Source organism: Scyliorhinus torazame, chromosome 3 (assembly GCF_047496885.1).
Source record: "Scyliorhinus torazame isolate Kashiwa2021f chromosome 3, sScyTor2.1, whole genome shotgun sequence".
NCBI classification, from domain to species: Eukaryota; Metazoa; Chordata; class Chondrichthyes; order Carcharhiniformes; family Scyliorhinidae; genus Scyliorhinus; species Scyliorhinus torazame.
Window position 1 is genome coordinate 175,268,054 of NC_092709.1, and position 25,332 is coordinate 175,293,385.

The 25,332-nt window shown below is 44.5% G+C and overlaps 1 protein-coding gene across 8 annotated transcripts in view; it reads left to right on the plus strand.

The window, feature by feature from the left end:
* The first annotated feature begins 353 nt into the window (after positions 1 to 353).
* The window catches only part of pcdh7b (protocadherin 7b), a 612,544-nt gene continuing 587,565 nt past the window's right edge, over positions 354 to 25,332 (plus strand). For 7 of the 8 annotated variants that reach the window (XR_011940206.1, XM_072496538.1, XM_072496541.1 and 4 more), the window contains exon 1: positions 354 to 3,948. Coding sequence is in view for 7 of the 8 variants with exons in the window: in XM_072496538.1 (XP_072352639.1) it covers positions 910 to 3,948 (3,039 nt within the window). In the remaining variant the exon portion in view is untranslated. Of the gene's footprint in view, positions 3,949 to 20,399; positions 20,772 to 25,332 lie in introns of those variants that run through there. The other variant, XM_072496543.1, reaches the window with a different exon arrangement.

The window sequence follows — 25,332 nt, forward strand, 5'->3', positions numbered from 1 at the left end:
AGAAGCAATGCACTTACAGCCGTCGTTTGTTTTCAAGGTCCGCATCGTGAAATCAGTTTTTTTTGCATTCGGATTCTCGTTGTGCCAACTCGGATTTCCCTATTCACCTTCAATCCAGAGGAGTATCTGCATATAGACGCATCTTGACCACCCCCCCCCCCCCCCCAACCCGGTGTACCATTTTTTTGCGGGTTGAATACGAAAGTCATTAACTGCAACCTTTTCTATTCTGCGGGACACTTGCTCTTCGTAATCTCCAACGACGCCGGGAAGCGGATCGCGTTCCCAATCGTCTTCACAAGCGCCCTTTTCAACTTTCTGATCGGCTTCCAAACCTTTTTCACCCCCCCCCCCCCCCCCCCCCCGCCTTCCGCCACTTTGTCGCTGCCTCTGGAGCCAGTTCGGACGGACGGAGGAAGGACCGCAAAAAAAAAAGAAAAGACACACAGAGTGTGAAGTGAAAGGGAAAGACTGCAATAGCAAGGCTGGGGCACTCAGAGTGCTGCTCACACACAGTCCAGTAACCAGCAGCATGCAGGTAAAGAAACACTAAACTGCGGATGCAGGACAAACTTGGAACAACGTGACTCCAGAGGCACGTCCAAAAAAGCACGGACGGATTCAGGTGATCAATTTGACTTCAATGCTCCTTCTTCTATCGGGTTTGGAAATCCCGAAGGCGGCAATCGCAAGGCTGGAACAGAGTGTGTGAGCCAATTTAAGGGGGATGCTGAGAGGGGCTGAAAAAGTGGAGCGATGTGTGTGAGTCTGCAGAGCGCCTTGTCCTTTTTTTGCCCGTTACTTTATTGAGTGTTGAGGGGAGTGTTTGTTGGACCGGCAGTTTTGAGCAGGTTCCTGGGCCGGAGAAGAGGGGGTCGGTTGTGGTTTGCACACACACACCGGGAGAACATGCCTCTCGGCTTCCCGCTGCTGCTCTTCCTGCGGAGCGCGGCCGTGCTGGCGAGCGCCAAGCAGGCGCTGCGATACCGGATCACCGAGGAGGGACCGGCCGACCTGCGGATCGGCAACGTGGCCAGCGACCTGGGCATCGCGGCGGGCTCCGGGGAGGTGACTTTCAGCCTGGAGTCGGGCTCCGACTACTTCAAGATCGACAACATCACCGGGGAGCTGAGCACGACCGGCCGGCGCACGGACCGGGAGAAGCTGCCCCAGTGCCAGATGATCTTCGACGAGAACGAGTGCTTCATCGACTTCGAGGTGTCGGTGATCGGGCCGGCGCAGAGCTGGGTCGACCTGTACGACGGCAAAGTCATCATCGAGGACATCAACGACAACACGCCCAGCTTCCCGTCTCCGGTGCTGACCCTGACGGTGGAGGAGAACCGCCCGGTGGGCACCCTCTACCTGCTGCCCACCGCCACCGACCGCGACTTCGGCACCAACGGCATCGAGCGCTACCAGCTGCTGCCCGAGAGCCGGCGGGGGGAGCCGGGCGACCCCGAGCTGCCCGGCGCCGCGGCGGGCCCAGGCCGCAGCAGCGTGTTCGAGCTGCAGGTGGCCGACACCCCGGACGGCGACAAGCAGCCGCAGCTGATCGTCAAGGGGGCGCTGGACCGCGAGCTGCGCGACTCGTACGAGCTGACCCTGCGGGTGAGGGACGGCGGGCAGCCGGGCCGCTCCTCGTCCGCCCTGCTGCGCGTCCTCATCTCGGACGTGAACGACAACAGCCCGCGCTTCGACCGCGGCCTCTACGAGGCCGAGCTGCCCGAGAACAGCCCGCCCGGCACCCCCATCCTGCAGCTGCGGGCCACCGACCTGGACACGGGCGTCAACGGGCAGCTGGAGTACGTGTTCGGCCCCGCCACCGAGTCGGTGCGCCGGCTGCTGCGGCTGGACGAGAGCAGCGGCTGGCTCAGCGTGCTGCACCGCCTGGACCGCGAGGAGATGGGCCAGCTGCGCTTCAGCGTGCTGGCCAAGGACCGCGGGCAGCCGCCGCGCACCGACCGCGCCACCGTGCAGCTCGGCGTCCGCGACCAGAACGACAACGTGCCCCAGGTGGACATCCGCAAGATCGGCCGCATCGTGCTGCGCGACGGCGTGGCCAGTGTGGCCGAGGACGTGCTGGTGGACACCCCCATCGCCCTGGTGCAGGTGTCGGACCGCGACCAGGGCGAGAACGGCGTGGTCACCTGCACCATCGTGGGCGACGTGCCCTTCCAGCTCAAGTCGGCCAGCGAGTCGGAGAACGAGCAGAAGAAGAAGTACTTCCTCCACACCTCGGCGCCCCTCGACTACGAGGCGGTGCGCCAGTACTCGGTGGTGATCGTGGCCGTGGACTCGGGCAGCCCCAGCCTCTCCAGCAACAATTCGCTGCTCGTCCGCGTGGCCGACATCAACGACAACCCGCCCGTCTTCCCGCAGGCCGTCTTCCAGGTGGCCATCGCCGAGAACAACTCGCCCGGCGACCAGGTGGCCACCGTGCTGGCCTCGGACGCAGACGACGGCCGGAACGCCGAGATCGCCTACTCGCTGGAGGCCGCCGCCGGCGGCCTCTTCTCCATCGAGCCGGCCAAGGGCGCCATCATCGCCAACGTGGTGCTGGACCGCGAGCAGACGCCGCGCTACGAGTTCAGGGTGGTGGCCCGGGACAAGGGCACCCCCAGCCTCCAGGGCAGTGCCACCGTGGTGGTCCAGGTGAAGGACACCAACGACAACGAGCCCAGATTCATGCAAGACATCTTCACTTTCTACGTCAAAGAAAACTTGCCGCCCAACAGCCCCGTTGGGATGGTGACCGTGATGGACGCCGACGACGGCAAGAATGCGGAGCTGAGCCTCTTCGTTGAAGAAGACGACAACATTTTCTCCATAGACAACGACACCGGCACCATTTACTCCACCATGTCATTCGACAGGGAGCAGCAGACCACGTACTCTTTCAAAGTGAAAGCCATCGATGGGGGTGAGCCCCCTAAATCATCAACGGCCATGGTGTCCCTCTATGTCATGGATGAAAATGACAACGCACCCACCATTACTTTCCCCAAAAATGCATCTTACACCCTGCTACCCCCTTCCAGTAACTTACGAACGGTCGTGGCGACAGTCCTAGCTACAGACAGAGACACTGGGATCAATGCTGACCTCAACTACAGCATCGTGGGGGGAAATCCCTTCAAACTCTTTGAGATTGATTCCGCCAGTGGCGTCATCTCTTTGGTGGGAAAGCTAACCCAGAAGCATTACGGACTACATCGTTTGGTAGTGCAAGTTAATGACAGTGGACAGCCTTCACAGTATACCACGACAATGGTCCACGTGTTTGTGAATGAAAGCGTTTCAAATGCAACAATAGTGGAAGCTCAGATAGCCAGAAGTCTTCGCACTTCGCTGAGGCAAGATATTGCTGGCGATCCAAATTATGAGATGAGCAAGCAACGACTTAGCATTGTCATTGGGGTGGTTGCTGGTGTCATGACAGTCATTCTAATCATCTTGGTCGTGGTTTTGGCGAGATACTGTAGACCCAAAAAATCCAAGAATGGATACGAGGCTGGCAAAAAGGATCCTGAAGACTTCTTCACCCCCCAACAACATGACAAGTCTAAGAAACCCAAGAAGGACAAAAAGAGCAAAAAGTCCAAACAACCTCTGTATAGTAGCATTGTGACTGTGGAAGCCTCAAAACCAAATGGACAGAGATATGACAGTGTGAATGAGAAACTTACAGAGAGCCCTGGCATGGGGCGCTATCGCTCTATGAATGGTGGACCAGGAAGTCCTGACCTCGGCAGGCATTACAAATCCAGCTCTCCATTGCCAACGGTTCAGCTTCATCCCCAATCACCCACTTCAGGGAAGAAACATCAAGCAGTGCAAGAACTGCCACCCGCCAATACCTTCGTAGGGACAGGTGACAACATCTCAATTGAATCAGACCATTGCTCTGAATACAGCTGTCAGATCAATAACAAGTACAGCAAGCAGGTAAGAAGCAACAATTACCTTGTGTCTAAATGCAGCTCAGAAATTAGAAATCTGTGATCTGAATGCAGAATATTATTGGTATTTTTAACACACATGTACGAGTGATGACTTATGCACATTCAGAATTGATTTTCTGTAATGTTGAATGTTGTACGATAGATTGAGACATATTTGGAAACTCAGACGAAGAAGTTTTGAATTATTTAAATCCTAAATGGGAATAAATGTAACTTAACTGTGTAGTTCTGTTAAAAATTTATATATGTTGCAAAGCCAAAACAGAACTGTACATAATCAGCCAGTTAGGATTGTGCATTTTGGGTAATTGAGCTTGTGTGATGTCACTGCACTAATCCTCCTCTTTCTCCTCCTCCTCTATCTCTGAATCAAAATGAATTACTGTGCAACATCAGTTGCTCACAGATCTCTTTCATAGTGACAACTACATTGAAGTACATTCATGTTCTGTTCGGATTTGTATAGTGTGAGATAAGCATATAAAATATAATCTGCGGAGATTTCTGTTCAGTGACGGTATTTGCAATGCCAACATTTTGCCACATGTCAATCATTGGTGAAATTCAGATGTTGTAAATGTCACTGTCGAAATAAATCTCCCGAGACTTTCGTTACATATGTGTCGTTATCCCTATATGGATCCCACTGAAACGGTTACCTTTGCCGTTTGGGTAACTGCACAACAGTAGCTCAAATACGGTCCTTGAACTAGAGACCATGCACAATAGCAATCACGTGTTGCACTGTGCATTTATTCCCACAAATTAAAATTGAGAAGACATTTACTTGTTTAAATTATTTAAAAAATGATAGAGCTATTTTTGATGAATGAAAATAGGACAATGTGTTAGGGTCTGAGAGTTCCCATTTCTCGCCAACCAATTTTCTGCAAACTTCAATCGTAAGGCTTATTTAATTTAACTTTCAGTACCTAAAATGTAATGTACACAGCTTTACTATAGATATAGATGTATTACTGTAATCCTGAAAGTTTTCAAATGGCTTCATTATTCCATTTCTTTGAAGCTTTCATACACAATGAATCAGAATGGAATAATGCTTTATTAAGGCTAAAAGTCTAGACTATTCTAACAGTGTTAGAAATTCTAATGCTATTCTGAAGACTGTTTAGTCTTCTGAGGCTGGTACAGTTAAGATATTTAATATCTGTGTCAGAAGCTGAATTTTGGGGCATGAGCATAACTCAACCATTTTTTACCAGTGTGTGTTGAATGGCAGGCATTCTCTCGCCAAGATAATAAAAACAGGCTACAGCAAATTTTGGGTTTTGTTACTATTCGAGGTATAGATGGAGAACGAGATGTCACAGTGGTTACACACATTCCTGCATTAAGTCAGAGCGCTTACATAATCTGATGCATTCGAAATTGTTAAGTAGAAAGCATACCTTATTAATGTTAATACAAGCACCAACGTACAGCTGCACCAGAAACTTGCACTTTTTACACCATTAATTTAATCTGAAAATGTGCAAACTAAGCCAAAATAAGAAGATTTGTGCACTGTAATTTGGTATAAATGATAGTTTTGCTCATCAAGTAATGCCGCTGCAGATCAGATATATTAAATTCTTTGTTGTCATGATGTTAAATAAATATGCTGTGCTTCTGGTCGCAGAGAAATTAAGTATTATAACAGGGAAAATAGCTTCAAGACGTGGAAAGAATAGTCTTGCTCATCAAGTATTGCCGCTGCAGATCAGATATATTAAATTCTTTGTTGTCATGATGTTAAATATGCTGTGCTCCTGGTCGCAGAGAAATTAAGTATAACAGGGAAAATAGCTTCAAGATGAGAAAATAATATAGTTACATAAATTATAACTTCAGGCTGCTGGTATTTGTTTGTGTTTTTATTCCCTATTGTGCCACATTAAGCAACTCTTCGCTCAAGTAATAAATCTGGGGGGGGGGGGTCACATTTTTGCACATTTGCTGGGTAAGTATGTATTTTTTGGTAGATTGTCAGTGCAAATGAAAAGATATGTATAGCATATTACTCAGTGAATTTTCCTGGCAACTGGAACTGAAGAGGGTACTAAAGTCAATTGATAATATTTATGTAGAAGCTTAATAACCCCAATCTGTTCCAAATATTCCATGTAAAATTCTATGAATCTTAATAACCAAGCAGAATTAAATGAGTATTTCAAATACGTTCCGAAAATACACAGAGAACATTGTCAATTAGGAATATAAATGTCAATATAGGGAGATGCTTAATGACATTCAAACCTTTCTTAACTAGGTGTGGAGGAAGTTGAAAGTAATTAGACAAATGAGACATTTTTAGGCAGCTGAGCTTCTCTGTTGTTTGATATGGATTTCTTTGGATGTAAATCAAATGATACAAGAAGTTGCAATTCTGCTCTCACTGTAGAAAGAGCATCAATGAATCATTTGTTTTGTTGATAATATCTTTAGCTTCTCAGTCTTGATTCATTTTATGCACCTTTGCAAGTGAACCAAAGTTGAATTAAATCTCTTTGAAGTCTAAAATGACTTTTGATTAAACTGTTTCTGACTTATGTTTCTCAATCAGAAACAGTGCTTGATAGTAGAACTGGCTGGTGTAAAAAGCAATTGTACATCCATTGTGACATGTCTGTGTTATACGGGTGAATTGCACTATAACTTGATGGCACTGATTTTATTGGAAATGAAATTGTGGAAATCAGTTAATGACCACTTGGAGAAGGGGTTCCATGTTCTGTTTTTGCCATCTACCCACTAAATTTTAACTGTTCAATGCAATTTAAATTTAACCTCCACACCTTTGGGCTTTGCTACTAATGACCGTAAAAATGTGTCCATTAATAAATTAATTCAGTATGTCAATTTTTAAAATCCACACCTAGTTATTTGTGTGCACCACCAGGAATTTGTACCTGCAAATTTATGAATGCAGTATTCGAACATTGTAAATGTGCAGTCTACATGCTCGCGCCTTGGAACTGAAGAATGGCATTTGATAAATCTTCAACTGAATGAGTGTGAGCAAAATGTAACTGCTCTGTTCAGACTGCTCTTTGGGCTGCAGATATACTGCAGCTATTTTGACTGTGTGGGGAATGCAATATTCAGCCAACTGCATATATCACTATTGATCTCACTAAAGTCAGCAACAAAATTGTCTCTGCATGCATCCTTGGCCCCAAATGCAGAGATCAGCTTCTTGGGTGATATAAATTGTCTGCTTTCTTTTCACATTACACACATTGAAGAGTAACTGGTCACCTGGTTAACTTTTAAAATGCAACTCGCTGGAATTATACTTAGTGTAACCTCAAACCAGTGTGAGAGTACCTTCTGGAGGGAGCTTCAGACCTTTCGGTTTTGCAACAGACCACAACCTTTTGCTCAAGTTATATGGCCATTTTCACAATGATGCAAATCAAAACAGCATCTGACAGACATGTGTCAGTAAAAGGTACCTCCAGCAAATCTGTAATATTCCAGAATTTATTGCTTGTTACTAGATGCCCTGAGGACATTAAGAGCCATCCACCCAACATGGGATTGCAGTTGCAGGATGCTCTACCCAGAAGAACTGTGGTGAACTAGGTGTTTTGACAATTTAGCAGCTCTCACAGTCACTTGTTCGTTCAAAAATGACCAGAATTTTTGAATTCATAGGGTGATTATGAAGGTACAATCATTTGGATTCTGGTACAGTAAGCCAATCCTTTCACCTTCAATTTAATTTCAGTAGCTTCAGTGAAAACAAAACATCAAGCTTGACTTTTGGATTTTGATCATTGGTGTTTCATAAAAGGTTCGAATAATTGAAATATTTGCACACGTAGATCCTAATTTGGTACTGGAATTTAAAAAAGTAATCCAAACAATGATTGAGTGTATTATTTTATTAGCAACATAGAACATTTAAAACATTTTATGCTTTCTTTTCCTTCCTTGAAAAACATGAAGCACGACAAAAAGCATGCCTTTCAGAAACGAGAAGATACAGTAATTTACTTTACAAAATGCAAGTTTAAGAAGATTAAAATAACCAATAGTTGCATGTTATTTGGACCTTTTCATGTTTTGGCATCTTAAACCATCTGATTTAACAATACAGTTGCATACCAGAGACATAACTTTGCTTTAAATAGCAAAGAACAATAAGGCACAGGAACAGGCCCTTTGGCCCTCCAAGCCTGCGCCGACCATGGTATCAGCCTAAACTAAAACCATATGCACTTATGGAGTCCGTATCCTTCCATTCCCACCCTATTCATATATTTGTCTAGATACCCCTTAAATGCCGCTATCGTACCTGCTCCCACCACCTCACAGGCAGCACGTTCCATATATTTAGCACCATCTGTGTAAAAAACGTGCCTCGTACATCAGTTCTAAAGTGTTCCCCACGCACTTTAAACCTATGTCCCCTAGTACTTGACTCTCCTACCCTAGGAAAGAGCCTCTGACTATCCACTCTGTCCATGCCACTCATAATCTTGTAGACCTGTATCACGTCGCCTCTCAAACTCTGTAGTTCCAGTGAGAACAGACCGAGTTTATCTAACCTCCTCATTGTTAATGCCCTCCATACCAGGCAACATCCTAGTAAACCGCGTCTGTGCCCTCTTCAAAGCATTCACATCCTTCTGGTAGTGTGGCAACCAGAATTGTATACAATATTCCAAATGAGACCTAACTAAGGTCCTGTGCAGCTGCAAAATGACTTGCCAGTTTTTATATTCAATGCCCTGACCGATGAAGGCCAGCATGCCGTATACCTTCTTGACCACCTTATCCACATGCATTGCCACTTTCAATGATCGGTGGACATGCAAGCCCAGGTCTCTCTACCTGTCAGTACTCACAAGAGTTCTGCCATTTATTGTGTAATTCTTATATGCATTGGACCTTCCAAAGTTCATTACCTCACACTTGTCCGGAGCATTCTTCTGATGGCTCAGTGGATATATACACCACATAATGGTGGAGTGAGCAGACACAGCTAGAGAAATAGATCAATGTTGGCCGTTGGCCTATTTTAACTGATGTCAATCTCACCTGGATCACAGTAAAGGTACCCTAATTGATGTCTCAAGGCTAAGACAGATACAATTGGCAATACTACTAAATCATGATGGCTATCCTTGGTAGAGGTACATGTTTGTAGGTATACTAAGTTCACCTGTTATGGCTTGCACCTTGAACTAATCTGCCCACTGTACAAAACAATAGCTATTTGGCTGAGGAGGCAGAGTAATTGACAAATGATTTCTGATGCTGTTTAGCAGTTTATCACTTCATTACATTGGTATTTCTTCTAGCTTTGGCATCCGTCACTGTATTCACTTTTTTTCTTCACCTCTTCAGTCTATTTATTCAGTACATTTTGTGTTTGTGATTTGCAATTTGATTCTGTTTGTTTCATTCTGTCCATTTGTTTGTGTTCCTCTCTTGTGCCTTTATTATCCTGCTGAAATCATTGTTAGTTTTGCTTCCAACTGATTCCATTATATTTGATATTCAAAAGGGGTAGAATTGGGGAAACTATGCATAACTGAAATAAAAAGAGAAAGTGCTGAAAATGCTGTGTAACATAAATGTTTATGTAGTCCATTTGTTCCTTTTATTTCACCACATTTGAATTCACATCTCTTTTCAACAGGGTAGAAATTGACAAATTCCACATTTAAGGAAAATAAAGATTGTAGAATGATGATTCTAGAGTCTACACTATTTTAGAATTGCTAGAATTGCAAATAAGTTTCTCAAGGATAAATCAGCAATAGTTCTAGTACAGGCATTGACGTGTAGTGGAATTTCATCATTGTAATAGGTAATAAAATAATTAATAGGCCATATATTTGTAAAGTATTGAAATTGACTAATTTTACCTTTTACTGTTAAGTTTTTAGGTAGCACCAAGCAGCACCATAGATTCTATCATTTTCCAAAATTGTAATTTTCCTTTGATTTGTTGACCACATTATGAAATGAAAATGAAAATCGCTTATTGTCATGAGAAGGCTTCAATGAAGTTACTGTGAAAAGCCCCTAGTCGCCACATTCTGGCGCCAGTTCGGGGAGGCTGGTCCGGGAATTGAACCATGCTGCTGGCCTGCCTGGGTCTGCTTTAAAAGACAGCGATTTAGCCCTGTGCTAAACAGCCCAGTGATGGTCGCCCTGCGCAACGTCCAGTCCTACACCCCCAGCCGCGCGGCCCACCCCTCCTATGCTTTGTGAACCCCACAGACATAGTTTATCAACTCTAGTTTTGTCATCTAATTGGGAAAAATAGTGATCGTACCAATGTTTGAAGGAATAATTTTGTTATTTTGTATATTAGGTGGGAGAAAGGTTAGGATGAAAGCCTCCATGGTAATGTTTTTCTGAACGAGGTTTGACCAAGTTAAGTAGTATTTGGGTATGGTAAGATGGCCTGGGAACAATGTGGCCAAATAATTAACGAACAATGTTTTCTACATGTGGGGCAAAAATGACAATGAACAGAGACTGCTGTTGCAGTCCAGTATCAGTACTGGAAGTTAAAACTTACCAACAGGTGGCGTCACATTGTTATAATTGCTACTGGCACAAAATTCCCTTTTAACAAACTTGTTCAAAAGCACTCTTTAAAAACATCTTTAGTGATACTGTAGGCCATCTTCCTGTCTTCGCCGTTGGTAAAATATGACCATAGTTGGAGGTCTGAAAGCAGCACTCTATTTGAATGGCATGTGCTAGTCTTCCTTTGTTTAATCTACGGGAGGTTATCCAATGCTGTCACAATGGCTGAGTGCTGCGCTGTCATCATTGTGCTGAAATGTAAAATTTAGAAGGCTATGTAAAGATACAATGCTCTTTGAATTCAATTTGATAACCACAGGTAGATTATTCTATACTTAAAATATTAATTTCTGTTCTTTATTCCTTGTTCAACAACGCAAATGGCAGGAATTATAGATTGAAAAAAGGAGTGTAGTATGGAAGTTAGCATCAAAATAATGCTATGTAATACTATATGTAACAATATTATAATATAAAATACTTGTTGCCTTTAAATATGTAGCTGTCAAAAAAGAAACATTTGCATTTAGGTTGCACCTTTCACAACCAAAGCACTTTGCAACCAATTAAGTAATTTTAATTGTAGCCATCATTGTGATACAGAAAATATAGCAACCAATTTGTACACCGCAACTTTCCACAAACCACCGGATAACGTGTTTTTGAAATGTTGATTAAGGGATAAATATTGGCCAGGCCATTGAAGATAATTTCTTGTTCTTCTTTGAAATGGGCCGGGATTCTCCGAAACGACGGCTAAGTGTTGACGCCGGCGTAAACACCGGAGCGTTTCACATCGGTGTCAACGGGCCCTTTGGCCCAGCGATTCACTTACCTGAAGGGGGCCAGCAGGGCGCCGGAGTGCTCCGCGCAGCGCCGGCTGCCGATATGGGGCCCTGCACACCCGGCCGCAGGTCTGCGCATGCGCACAGCGGCGGCCCTGCGCAACATGGCTGACCCACACAACAAGCCGGCCCCAACAATATAGGCCCTCCCACAGATCGGCCGTGCCCGCTGATCGGTGGCCACCGATTGGAACCCTGGCCATCCTGGAGCACCAACCGGTGACGGATCCCCCCGCCCCCCACCAGGGCAGTCGCGGCAGCCACCACTCTGAGTGCCCACCGGGTGGAACCATGTTAGAACCACACCGGTGGGAACTCGACCAGCTGCCGATGGAGAATCGGCCTCTTTCAATGGCCCCCGACCGGCGCCGCGTTGACTGCGCGACTGGCGACGATTCTCTGGTCCACGGAGAATCGCAGGAAGGTGTCCGATCGCGGGTCTGACATCCCATTCGCCACCCCCACGCTGAGCGTGATTTCGGCGCGGAGGCTCGGAGAATCCCGGCCAGGGTGTCTGTCGAGAAGAAATGTTGCTTTAATGCCTAACCCAAAGGATAGCACTTCCAACAATGCAGCATTCTCTCTCTCCTGCACTGGAGTGTCAGATTTTGAGTTAATGCTCTGGTTCCAGAGGCAATCTGAACCCTTCTGCTATCCAGAGGCAAAAGCTACCAACCTTGCCATAACTGGTTCAAGAATTATTTGTGTTGAGAATGCAACTGGTTTTCCTGCGATTACTTGCTTTACCTCTGGTGTCAGAAAAATAATTTAAGGAAAGGCAATTATGAAGAAATACAAAAGTACAATTTCTTTATTTTTATGTTTCATATTCTTGTCAATTAATGTAAGTAAGAACGTACAGCATCTTCTGCACCTCTCTATTATTTGGCCATTACTCTAGTTCGGCTTCTATGACCATTCACGCTTTTTCTCTTTGGCTTCATCTCACTTGTGTTCACACATATATGGGGTAATACAAGAGCAAAATTCTGTAAGACAGATTGTGGATGAATGGAACCAATTTGTTAATTTATACTCAAATTAAAGAGTATGTTGCCTTGATCACTCACACTCATCCTCTATTTCTATGTCTGACCATCACCCCCTTCCAGATATACACACACCTCTGAGTACAGACAAAAACAAATCAAATAATTATTTACAAGATTATTAATATTAGCTTCTCTTAGTCAGGGATTATTACTCTTTCAAATTAATAGTTACTTAGCACAGGGGTTTCCTGATGGTTTTTCATAATTTAGAAAGCAATGTGGACAGGCTGTTCTACATCATGCTTATTTCAACTTTCCATAATCTCTTCCCATCTGAATCAAATTTCAGGGGTGGTCCTTGCTCCATGTAGCTTCATGTTTCTTTAGGTACCCACTGTGTTTCTGAGATTCTTCTAACCTCCTTTGCCTTTGGGATACTCCCGAAACTCTTTGCCCTTACACAATTCTCTATTTCCCCAACACAAGCTCTCAAAATTTCACTTCCTCTTCCTTTCTGTCTTTCTGGCTAATTATATTTATTGCATTGTTTCATGGGATGTGAGCCTCGCTGACAAGGCCAGTACTTGTTGCCCCTCTCCAGTTGCCCTTGAGAAGGTGGTGGTGAGTTGGCTTCTAACTTAGTGGTTTGATAGGCCATTTTAGAGGACCGTTAAAAATCACGGAGGCCAGACCAGATAAGAACAGTGAATTTTCTTTCCTAAAGAGCATTATCGAACCATATAGGTTTTGACAACAATCCAGTAGTTTCCTGATCATGATTACCACCAGAGCAGTTGCAAATGGAATTCAACCCCGAAAAATGTGAGCTAATGCATTTAGGAAGGGTTAACAAAGCAAAGCTTATATTATGAATGTTAGGACCCTGGATAGTACTGAAGATCAGAGGGACCTATGAGTGCCTATCCACTGTTTCCTGAAGGTGGCAGCGTAGGTAGATAAGGCGGTTAAGAAAACATGTGAGATAATTGTCTTTATTAGCCGCGACGTTGAATACAAGAGCAGAGAGTTCATGCTGGAACTGTATAAAATGCTCGTTAGGCCACAACTGGAGTACTCCGTGCAGTTCTAGTCACCACATTAGAGGGAGGATGTGATTGTACTACAGAGGGTGCAGAGGAGAGTCACTAGGTTGCTGTCTCAGCTATGAGGAAAAAATGAATAGGCTGAGCTGTTTTCCATGGAGCAGCGAAGGTTGAGAGTGGACCTGATAGAGGTGTGTAAGATTATGCAGGGCAGGGCAGCACAGTGGTGCAGTGGTAGCACTGCAGTCTCACGGCGCCGAGGTCCCAGGTTCGATCCCGGCTCTGGGTCCCTGTCCGTGTGGAGTTTGCACATTCTCCCCCTGTTTGCGTGGGTTTCGCCCCCACAACCCAAAGATGTGCAAGATAGGTGGATTGAGCATGCTAAATTGCCCCTTAATTGGAAAAAACGAATTGGGTACTCTAAATTTATTTAAAAAAAGAAAAAGATTATGCGGGACAAAGATAGGATAGATAGGAAGGCACGTTTTTCTTTAGTAGAGTGGTCAATAACCAGGGAGCATAGATTTCCGGTGAGAGGTGGAAGGCTAAGAGGGGAGCTGCGGACAAACCTTTTCACTCTGAGGGTGGTTGGAGCCTTGAACTCACTGACTTAAAAGGCATTCACCTGAGGAAGGAGCTGTGATCCGAAAGCTAGTGATTCGAAACAAACCTGTTGGACTTTAACCTGGTGTTGTAAGACTTCTTACTGTGCTCACCCCAGTCCAACACCAGCATCTCCACATCATGGCCTTAAAAGGTGGTTGAGTCAGAAAGTCTTGTAACATTTAAGACATCATTAGGTATTCACTTGCGCTGCCACAACCTGCTGGGCTATGGGCCAAGCACTGGAAAATGGGATTAGTGTAGATTGACCTTTGATCGGCATTGACACGATGGGTCAAATCTGTGACGTCTGAGGATGAAAACAGATCAAATATTTACAGTTTTAGTTAAAAATCGAATAAATTGCCTGTTACTCCTTCGGAGTAGTTGATCATTTTTGGAATCTTTGCAAAATAAGTAAAACATTGGAGCAACTCATGATAGAGGTGACTCTTAAGTATCAGTAACTTTGTTGCACCTTGTTCTACTCCTTCCCATCTGTAAACTTTCAAGTTGCCAGAAGGAAATTGAGCATTTTGCTTTCAATTTTATCCAAGTTGTTAATTATTTGAAGCTTTGATAGGCATTGGTTCATGCAGTTTGCTATTGATGTTGAATTCAAATACCTCAAAGAATTACTGAATTAATTGAAAGACAATTTTAAGTTAAACAGTGCTTGGTATTATTTGCTTAGTGGCAGTGAAGGACTTGCTGTGACATTATTGAGCAATGAATGGAATGACTTATATTATGATGTCATCGGTTTAGCAAGCATTGTACACTGGCACTGAACCAACATGTTTGGGTGAGGTCATGCTTTTAATAAGCTTACCTAATTTAGATTTTAAAAACCATAGCAATAGCGTGTTCGGAATTAATTGGTAGTGCAGTGGTAAATTAATCCATCGTTTGAGAAATAAAGCCCAGCAAGAGTCAAATATATAAACCACATATATATTTATACATGACTGTTAATTTAGGCTCCCAGTTCAAGGATTTTAGAAGTGACTGAATAAAGCCTGAAGCGATTGCATCAAGTGTTATTGTGAAGATTGCTCCATAACTCTTGGGGCAATATATTATTTGCAACACAAAAGTATTGTCATGGTTAATTTTGCTAAAAACATGGGCGAAGGCAATTTGGAAAAACATCAGAAAAAATGTGACAATTGTGAAATATATTCAAACAGGCTTCAATCTTTGCTTTGTGATACAGGACTAGTGAGCATTAGCTTCTTCTAATCCATTCTCCACTCAAAGTAAACTTGCATCTAAAGTAAAGTCACCATAGTTCCAGATGACCATAAGCTGCTTTCCCCTTTGAGGGGATGAGCTGACTGGTGGTGATTTAACCTGAGAATCACCACACCTCGGGTGAGGGGCAAAGTTGAGAAGGCTGGCTTTCATAAATAACCTCAGCTGGTACAGAAATTTAACCCGCACGGTTGGCCTTGCTCTGCATCCAGCCAACTGAGCTAAACCGGCCCCCAAACTTACATCTATTCGTTTTGTAGTCAGGAGCAGATAATCATCACATTTCTACAAAAATATGGTGCATAATTTAGTACACTGGGGAGTAGGAATGAATAGAAATTTACTTGCAATCAGAGGCCAGCAATCATCCTTTAAATTCTTTCTTGCTTGTGAGTTGGTGTAATGATAATCAATATGGTGCATAATTTGGGCAGCACGGTAGCATTGTGGATAGCACAATTGCTTCACAGCTCCAGGGTCCCAGGTTCGATTCCGGCTTGGGTCACTGTCTGTGCGGAGTCTGCACATCCTCCCCGTGTGTGCGTGGGTTTCCTCCGGGTGCTCCGGTTTCCTCCCACAGTCCAAAGATATGCAGGTTAGGTGGATTGGCCGTGATAAATTGCCCTTAGTGTCCAAAATTGCCCTTAGTGTTGGGTGGGGTTGCTGGGTTATGGGGATAGGGCGGAAGCGTTGACCTTGGGTAGGGTGCTCTTTCCAAGAGCCGGTGCAGACTCGACGGGCCGAATGGCCTCCTTCTGCACTGTAAATTCTATGATAGTTTAACCTTGTGGTAGAGGTGTAACTTAGGAAACTATCACAAAAGATGATTAATAATGCCTTACATTGGGGTAAGTTATTTCCTTCACAGTACATTTGCATCTGTATTTTTCTAATGAAGAATGTGTCCAATATTAAAAATTTAAATTTGGGCTCTGAAGTTAAGAAAAATTCCTTTCCCTCCCCCTGAATACAAGTTGTGAATAATTTTATTGACAAAAGTAAGGTTCATATACTTTGGCTGTTGTAGCTGAACCATTGTGCACAGCAACATTATTTTGAGTGCTTGATAGTCTGTTAGAAAACCAAGAAATTGTCCCAACTAGCATTATACATATTTATTATTATAAAAACATGCAAAAACTGGAGAAGGCAAGCAATTTGTCCTTAAATCACACATTTTCTTTTTTGCACATAACTGAGGTTGAAACTTTAGTAGCAAGATTCATTAAATATTAAGCTGATGCTTATAGCAGCCACTATCATTTTACACTATTAGGCTAAAAATGTAGTTTGTACATTTAAATTATGTACTTCCATGTTATCTATTGGAGGTCTTGTGGTGTCGCGTCCATGCTTCTGAGCCAGAAGCTCTGGTTTTGAGTCTGAGCCCAGGATATGATGGTCAAGGAAGGTGCGTTCATAACATGGCCAAACAGGTGGAATATCAACCTGCAAAATCCTTCCACCATATACCAGTGGCAGAAAGTAAGAGAGGTAGAAAATCTGGTCAGCCATGCTTGATAAGGAGTGGTACCCCTCAAGCTATAAGCCTCTGGCGACAGGCTAGTGATCTGTTCCAGGAAAAACTAGTCATGGGAACAGGTGAAAGTCTGCCTTGTGCACCACTAGGCATGGGAAGAGCAGCAAGAATCAATGTTATTTACTCGTGTTGTAAACTTAATTAATACTTTTTTAAGACAAATGTATAATTATAAACTGAATGCAACAAAAATGTTTACATTAGGAATTTCTGTTTGAGAGTAATGTTCAGACAGTATCATGAGTATCTACAAAAGAACCTGCTGTGATTTTTGATATAATTGTAAGTTAGTGCTCATTAAATCTATTGGATGATCTTTGACAATATTTTGGATTCCTTTCCCCCCTGGCATCTCCATGGATGAATGCAGGAAATTTAAGTATTTTGACTAAAAATCTCTGATTACAGTGGACCTTTAACTGATAGCTAATCCTTATTTTGATTATAGGTTTCAAAATGGTTTGTGAGTCACAAGAACTCAGATACTTTTGAAGCTTTTAATTAGCATGTGTGGAAATGAGTCATCTTTCTGACACAAAAGACCTCAAACGACTGTAGTTTGGGAGTGAAATATTTCCAAGACATTTGCAAATGACTCTAATTGTGAAGTTAATGCTTGGCCTCAGTGATCCGGACCTTGCTTTCACAAGCTTCAAAGGAATGCCAAAAGTTACTTTGCCTGAAGTATTCGTGTGGATACTGGCATTTTCAAAAGATTGCTCGTTTAGTTATTTGATTGCAAACATTGCCAAATTTCCACTCCCCCCTCCCCTGCAGTTTTGTTTTCAGTTTGTTGTCTCCATGGGCGAGATTCTCCGACCCCCCCCCGCCGGAGAATCGCCGGGGGCTGGCGTGAATCCCACCCCCGCCGGTTGCCGAATTCTCCGGCACCTGAGATTTGGCGGGGGCGGGAATCGCGCCGCGCCGGTTGGCAAGCCCCCCCCCCCCCCCCGCGATTCTCCGGCCCGGATGGGCGGATGTCCCGCTGCTAGGATGCCTGTCCCGCCGGCATGGATTAAACCACCTACCTTACCGGTGGGACAAGGTGGCGCGGGCGGGCCTGTGCCGTGGGGGCACTCTTTTCCTTCCGCCTTCGCCACGGTCTCCACCATAGCGGAGGCGGAAGAGACTCCCTCCACAGCGCATGCGCGGGGATGCCGTGAGCGGCCGCTAACGCTCCCGCGCATGCGTCGCCCGGCAATGTAATTTCCGCGCCAGCTGGTGGGGCACTTCCGCCAGCTGGCGGGGCACTTCCGCCAGCTGGCGGGGCGGAAATCAGTCCGGCGCGGGCCTAGCCCCTCAAGGTTAGGGCTCGGCCCCCTAAGATGCGGAGGATTCCGCACCTTTGTGGCGGCGCGATGCCCAAATGATTTGCGCCGTTTTTGGCGCCAGTCGGCGGACATCGCGCCGATACCGGAGAATTTCGCCCCATGTCTTTCATGCTTTATTTGTCTCTCACTTTTTGTTTTCCTAATTTTTTCTGACTTGTCAATTTTTCCTGTTCTGTGTTTTTTGCCTTCCTTCTCCATAACAATTCCTCAATGCTCTATTTCCTCCCTTTCTTTAGTGCCATTTAATTTTTTGTTGTTCATGAGCTCTACCTATATTTGTTGTACTTCTGCTGCTGCAATGCTTGCCTTCTCTTTTTCCTTCTGTGTTTTTTACTCTTTGTCACAGTGGTTCACCAATCGAAGAGTCCCTGCCTTCCTCGCAGCTAATTCCTACTTGAATGAATATTGACCGGCTGCCGGCATGATTTCCGCCTCTCACATGTGAGGAAGTCCCTTCTTGTCCTATTGTGCAATCCTAATTCTAATTGCTCTCTAGTCCCTGCAGTGACTGAAGCTGTAGTGAACAGAAATGGAAGTTCATGAAGTCCACGGAACCTAATCCTGGAAGCACATAGAAAGCTGAGTTTTCAGGGTTGCAGGGTAAGGAAGGCCTGGCAGAGCGGATAGTGAGAGATTGGGGTGTTGGGGGGAGGGCCCGGTGGGTGTTGGAGCGTAGGTGGCGACCATAGTTAGAAGGAGGCTTCTAATGGAAGTGCATCCCCCCCCCCCCTCCCCTCCCCTCCCCTCCCTCTGCTTCTAGGCTGAGGCCTAATCCGAATCATTTTGAGGCTTCCCCCACACCTGAGAAATCCTCCCGCCAGCCTAGAAATTGAGGCTGGTTGGGAAACGCCACATTAAGTGGTAAATAATTGGCCACTTAAAGGCCTCACTTCTGATAAGGGCGGGCTGTTGTCTAAGTCCTTGTCTGCCCCATTGTAAAATCTCTGAAAAAAAATCGATGAGAGGTTGAGTGGGCGGGAACCCAGCAAGTAACTCTTTCATGGTATTTCAGGCCCCCCCCAGCCTAAAATCCACCGGTAGGGGAGAGTGAAATTCAGGAGCACATCTCTCAGAGATATCTATACTGTCCTCACGTGATTCCAATTCTAATTGCTCTAACATTGGTGGCTGTGCCTTCAATTGCCTAGGCCCACAAGCTCTTGAATTCTCTCTCTACACATCTTCTTCTCATTTTCTTTTTTTAATACTCTCCAGCTTTTGATCTAGCTTTTGGTCATTTGCCCTAAACATCTTGTGTGGCTCGGTAACAAACTTTGTTTTAAAATGCCCCTGTGAGAAGCGCCTTGGGACATTTCATTATGTTAAAGCTGCTATATAAATACATGTTGTTGTTATATGAAGAACCTAGGCCAGATGTTGCTTGACAGCAGGATACGTTGTCAGTTTGGATCAAAATAAGGAACTTAAAATTACACATTGCTTTGAAACAAAATTCAGGCAGATTCACTAGGTGGGGTGTACTTTTGAAGGGTCAGTGCAGACTTGATGGGCCAAATATCCGCCTTCTGGACTGTCGGGATTCCATGATGTTATGATAAAAAATACAGTGATGTTAGTTTGATACCTCTGCTGTGCCTGAGCCTGTAAATTAAGATTAGTAACCAAATCAGCGCCATCATGTGCACTCTTTGCTTTCATCAGATATCAATACCGTAGTAAACATATAACATTATGCTGCGTCATGGTGAGCATCAGAAACAAACTATCAAGTAACAATACATAAGTTTATAAGAGGAATGTGAAATGTATGACCCTTGTTAATGATGACCGTTAGCCTGACTCTAGCTTGCATGTTAGTCATGTTTCAACCCGTTTTCTTGTATAGTAGGGACACACATCACATTCATGCATTTAAACCTCAGCATGTTTACTGTGGCATTTGTTGTAATGAGTGGATACAATCCATTTTTGTTCCATCAAATAAGGTTTAATCAAGATTTAATTTTCTGGAATACATTTAATGGTTGCCCTTATATACTGAAAATGATGATTGTAATGCATTGTGACAAAAAACTGTTGTGTTGCCATACAAAACAAAATCCTAAAGCAAGAATGAAAAGGTGAATTTATACCAGACAATTCCTTTCGACAAGAATGAGTGTTCGATGAATATTGTGTCATTTTGAAGTCATAGTAAGAAACTGGACAGAATTGTTTTTCTGTTAGCATTCACATAATGTTGGTTGTGATAAGTGTGGGTCATTTAAACATCACTTTGTGTAGTCATGATTTGTGTTTATCATGTTCATATAGCTTAGCCTTGATGAAATCTCATCATAACTTATTGTTGAAGTCATCTTTGGAAAATGTTTGTCAGAGATCCACTGAAAATCTTTTCTTCATCTATATAGACAGTAAGTATGAAACTGAGATTTGTTGCATTGTTCCTATCCTCACTCATTCTTTCCCAGGACCCTGAAACAGTACCTCTCAATCGTCTATTCTTCTTGCAGTCCACGTGCTTTCAAATCCCAAATTTGGTGTGACCGAATCACTAATTGATTTACTTGGAACTCCCTCCTACTGCTTCCTTCAACCCATGGATGTTCTGCAATATGGTTCACTGCACTTTATTAATGTTGGCCAAAGATAGAAACCATTTGTAATACACTCAAATAAAGAAGAAAATATATACCAGATGATCTTTTGTTCCAGTCAAATATTTTGTTTATTCCATTGTTGCTTGAACCACAATGACAACTTGTATTTAATTCGCACTTTAAAGCGCCAAGGTGCTTCGCAGGAGCATTATAAAACAAAATGTGACACCAAGCCACATAAGGAAATATTAGGGCCTTAGACCAAAGGCTTGGTCAAATAGAGAGATTTTGAGGAGTGCCTGAAAAGAAACAAGCAAGGTAGAGGAGAGGAGAGGTAAAGGGAGAGAACTTCAGAGCTTAGTGTTCAGCTAAATTTGGGTGTGGGCACCAAAAATGGGGTGATTAAAATGAGATGCTCAAGAGGCCAGGATTAAAGTGGTGCAGACAAGATTGAAGTTTGAGGCCATGGGGCGATTTGAAAACCAGGATGAAAATTTTAAAATCAAGATGTTGCTTGACTGGGTGTCAATGAAGGTCAGCAGGCGCAGGAGTGATGGGTGCATGGGCAGCAGAATTTTGGATGACCTCAAGTTTACAGAGGGTTGAATGTAGGAGACCAGCTAGTCGTGCATTAGTACAGCCAAGTTTAAATGTTAGGGATTGAGGATTTTAGCAAATGAGCTGAGACAAAGGTGAAGTTTACAATGTTATGAGAAATGTGAAATCAGAGCTGAGAACCCAAACGACTAGAATAAAATGTGCAATCGTTCAGAACAACAGGAGATAAAAAAGTATAATATGCACACGTTTATAGGTGGGAAAAATAGATGACAAATATACTCAGAGTTCTGTTGAAATAGTTTAGGATGCAGTTAAAGAGACCTAGGAGTCCAACTAACATGAGGCAAGCCAATCATCAAATCCAAGAGAATGTTGTAAATTATATAGCTAAAACAGTAAAATGTTAAGTTCAGATATATTTCAATGAAATTATAAAGTACTCTGGTACGACACTATCTTGAGTATTATGTTCACATCTGATCAATGAGACAGAAAAGAGACATCATCTGAAGATGGTTTGAGAATCCTATCTCATCTGCAATTACTTTGCCATCTTGCAATATTAGGGGTATTCAAAAAGTCAATGCAAAAAGAGATACACAGATGCACAGATAGGATCTGTGGGATGGGAAAAATGAGTAATAAGGTACAGAAACGAAGAAAAAGAAGGCACAGCTAGAAAATAAAATTTAAAAAAGCAAGATTATTGCACAAGTTGTATGTCAGAATATGTTGAGTTCTTGATCATACTTGTGCCATGAGGGGTGCAGTAAGTGCAGGTTAGATGCTTGCTATAGGGGGAGGCAGAATTGTCAGAGCCTTCAACAAACTCATTAATAATATTTTGTACCGAGGTATATGTTAAGTCTACAAGATAGATATCGATGTAGTCTGTGTTTGATCTGGATCAGTGAAGTCAATATAATACCAAAAGATTTATCTTGTTTTGATTTATAGGAAAACATTTCCTTGGTTTTATGAATGTTGTGCAGTTGTACAATAATAATTCAGGTTCATTCTGTATTAGAGATTGATTTTCAACTTTCTCGTGTTTCATTTAGGTAGGATTTCAATTCTACAAAATGAAGTCACGGTTCTGAATTTAATATTGAATTATTTATCGGTATGAAGTTACAAGTAATGCAAATGTTCTAAATATTTTATTTCAAATGAATTATGGACTCCTTTTTATTTTCAAATGAAGTTAAAGTATATTTAATAGTGTTTAAATTTATTTCCTGTGTAAGACAATTTTTCTGTGCATATTTTTACATTGAAGTTATATGCAAAGCAACCGATGAAGTTAAATCTGAAGCGAGTCAACCTGTAATTTGGTAAAACTAAAATTAGCTCAAAGGCGGACTCAGTGTTTCAAACTGATTGTAAAATTAACATATAGTAATTATGCCAATGATTTGCAAAATGGGGAGGTGTGCAGCACCGTGGTAGCATGCCCCTTTATAAAATCATGGAATTATTGAAAAGTTACAGCACAGAAGGAGGCCATTCAGCCCATCTTGCCAGCCCGAGGACACCCAATTGCCCTTACTAATCCCACCTTCCCGCACCTGGTCCATAGTCCTGCAGCTTATAGCACTTAACGTGCAGATCCAGGTACTTTTAAAAAAAAAATTTTTTTAATGAGGTATTTTTGGCATTACAAACAACCACAGTAAAAAAAAATGCAGCCGCCGACATCCGTCCCTCCAAGGCCCGCCTATTTAACCCCCTACTCCGGGACAACCCTGACACCGACCCTCTCAAGGCAAACTTGATCTTTTCCAGGCCGAGAAAGCTCACCATGTCGGTTAACCAGGCCTCCGGCTTCGGAGGCCTAGAATCCCTCCAAGCCAGTAATATCCGTCGGCGGGCTACCAAGGAGGCAAAGGCCAGAACATCTGCCTCTTTCTCCTCCTGGACACCCGGGTCTTCCAACACCCCAAAAATCGCTACCCCTGAACTCATTTTCACCCTTGTCTTCAATACACTGGACATGACATCCGCAAACCCCTGCCAGTAAACGCCTAAGTTTTGGGCATGCCCAGAACATGTGGACATGGTTCGCTGGTCCACCTGCACCTCTGACACACTTATCTTCCACTCCAAAAAATCTGCTCATCCTGGCCACTGTCATGTGCGGCCGGTGCACCACCTTAAATTGGATCAAGCTAAGCATGTAGCGGCCGCGTTGAACCTGCTCAACACCTCCGCCTGTAGGCCGTACTCCATCTCATCCTGCAGTTCCTCCTCCCACTTACGCTTCAGCTTCTCTATATGCATCTCCTCCGCCCCCATTAATTCTTTGTAGATGTCCGAGACGCTCCCCTCCCCCACCCAGCCCCTAGACACTACCCTATCTTGAATCCATCTTAGTGGCAAGAGTGGGAAGGATGATACCTGCCTGCGCAGAAAGTCCCGCACCTGTAAATATCTGAAGTCATTCCCTGCTTCCAGCCCGAACTTCTCCTCCAGCGCCCTTAAGCTAGGGATGCTCCCTTCCAGAAACAGCTCCCCATCTTCTCAATTCCCGCCCTTTGCCATACCCGAAACCCCCCATCTAAGTTCCCCGGAGTAAACCGATGATTGTCACATATTGGGCACCAAACCGATGCACCCAGATGCTCAGGGCTGCCACCACCACGGGACTTGTGGAATATCTCGCTGGCGGGAACGGCAAAGGTGCCGTTATCAGCGCCCTCAAGCTGGTGCCCCTGCATGGAGCTGCCTCCATCCGTTCCAAACCGCCCCCGTCCCCACCACCCACTTCCTTACCATCGCAAAATTGGCCGCCCGGATAATTATTAAAATTTGGCAGGGCAAGCCCCCCCTCCCCCCGATTCCTCTCGAGCATCACCTTTTTCACCCCAGGGGACTTATCCGCCCAAACAAAGCCCAAAATGATTTTGTGATCCTCTTAAAAAAGGACCGCGGGATGAAAATCGGGAGGCATTGGAACACAAATAAAAATCTCGGCAATACCGTCAGCTTAACCGTCTGCACCCTCCCCGGAAGTAACAGCGGAAGCGCATCCCATCTCCGAAACTCGCTCCTCATCTGCTCAACCAACTTTATGTACATGCGAGTAGAAAGAGATCTCCCTAATCGTCGGCTGCCTAAACCTCCATGGGTCGACTCCTCCCATCTGCTCCATGAAGCCTATCAGCGCCTTTGCCATCGCTGGCACCGTCCCTCTTCTCGAGCACGACTGGTCCAGGCCGGGGCCGATAACCGTATTAAAATCTCCTCCCATCACCAGCTTGTGCGAGTCCAGATCCGGTATCTTCCCCAGCACCCTCTTAATGAATTCAACATCGTCCCAATTCGGCACATACACGTTAACCAATACCACCTTCCTCCTCTCCAGCTTACCGCTCACCATGACATAACGGCCACCCCCATCCGAGACTTTACAACCCACCTGGAATTGCACCCGCTTATTAATTAAAATCGCCACACCTCTCGTCTTGGTATCCAGCCCCAAATGGAAGACCTGACTGACCCAACCCTTCCTCAGCCTAACTTGATCCGCTACTTTCAGGTGTGTCTCTTGCAACATCACCAGGTCCGCCTTCAGAGCCCTCAGGTGCACAAACACACAGGCCCTCTTTACAGGCCCATTCAACCCTCTAACATTCCAGGTGATCAGCCTGGTTGGGGGGCACCGAGCCATCCCCGCTGATCAGCCATCCCCCTTCCTGGGCCCGCGCCCCCCCCCCGCCCATGTGCCGCGCCTCCATCTACCCGCCTCCAGGTAGCCCCCACCCCCGACCTGCTTTCAACTTCTGGATCGTCCGATCCTGGGCATCCAGCCTGCGTTCCAGCCGATAGATCGACTTCTTTATTGGGTCGAGACAATCTCGTTTCTGTCTGGCAAAGCCCTCTTGGATGACCTGCATCAGCTCCTCCTTCGATGGCTGTGCCGTCGCAGCAGAGGTCCGAACATCGGCCATGTTATCTTCAGCAGTCACCTCTACCCAGCCCTTCCTTATCTTTCTATTTCTTCCTTTATGGTCCCTTGGGGTTCTCCGTTCCATGCACCACTGTGTGGATCCAGTGCCTAAATGTCCACACTTTCAAAACCAAAA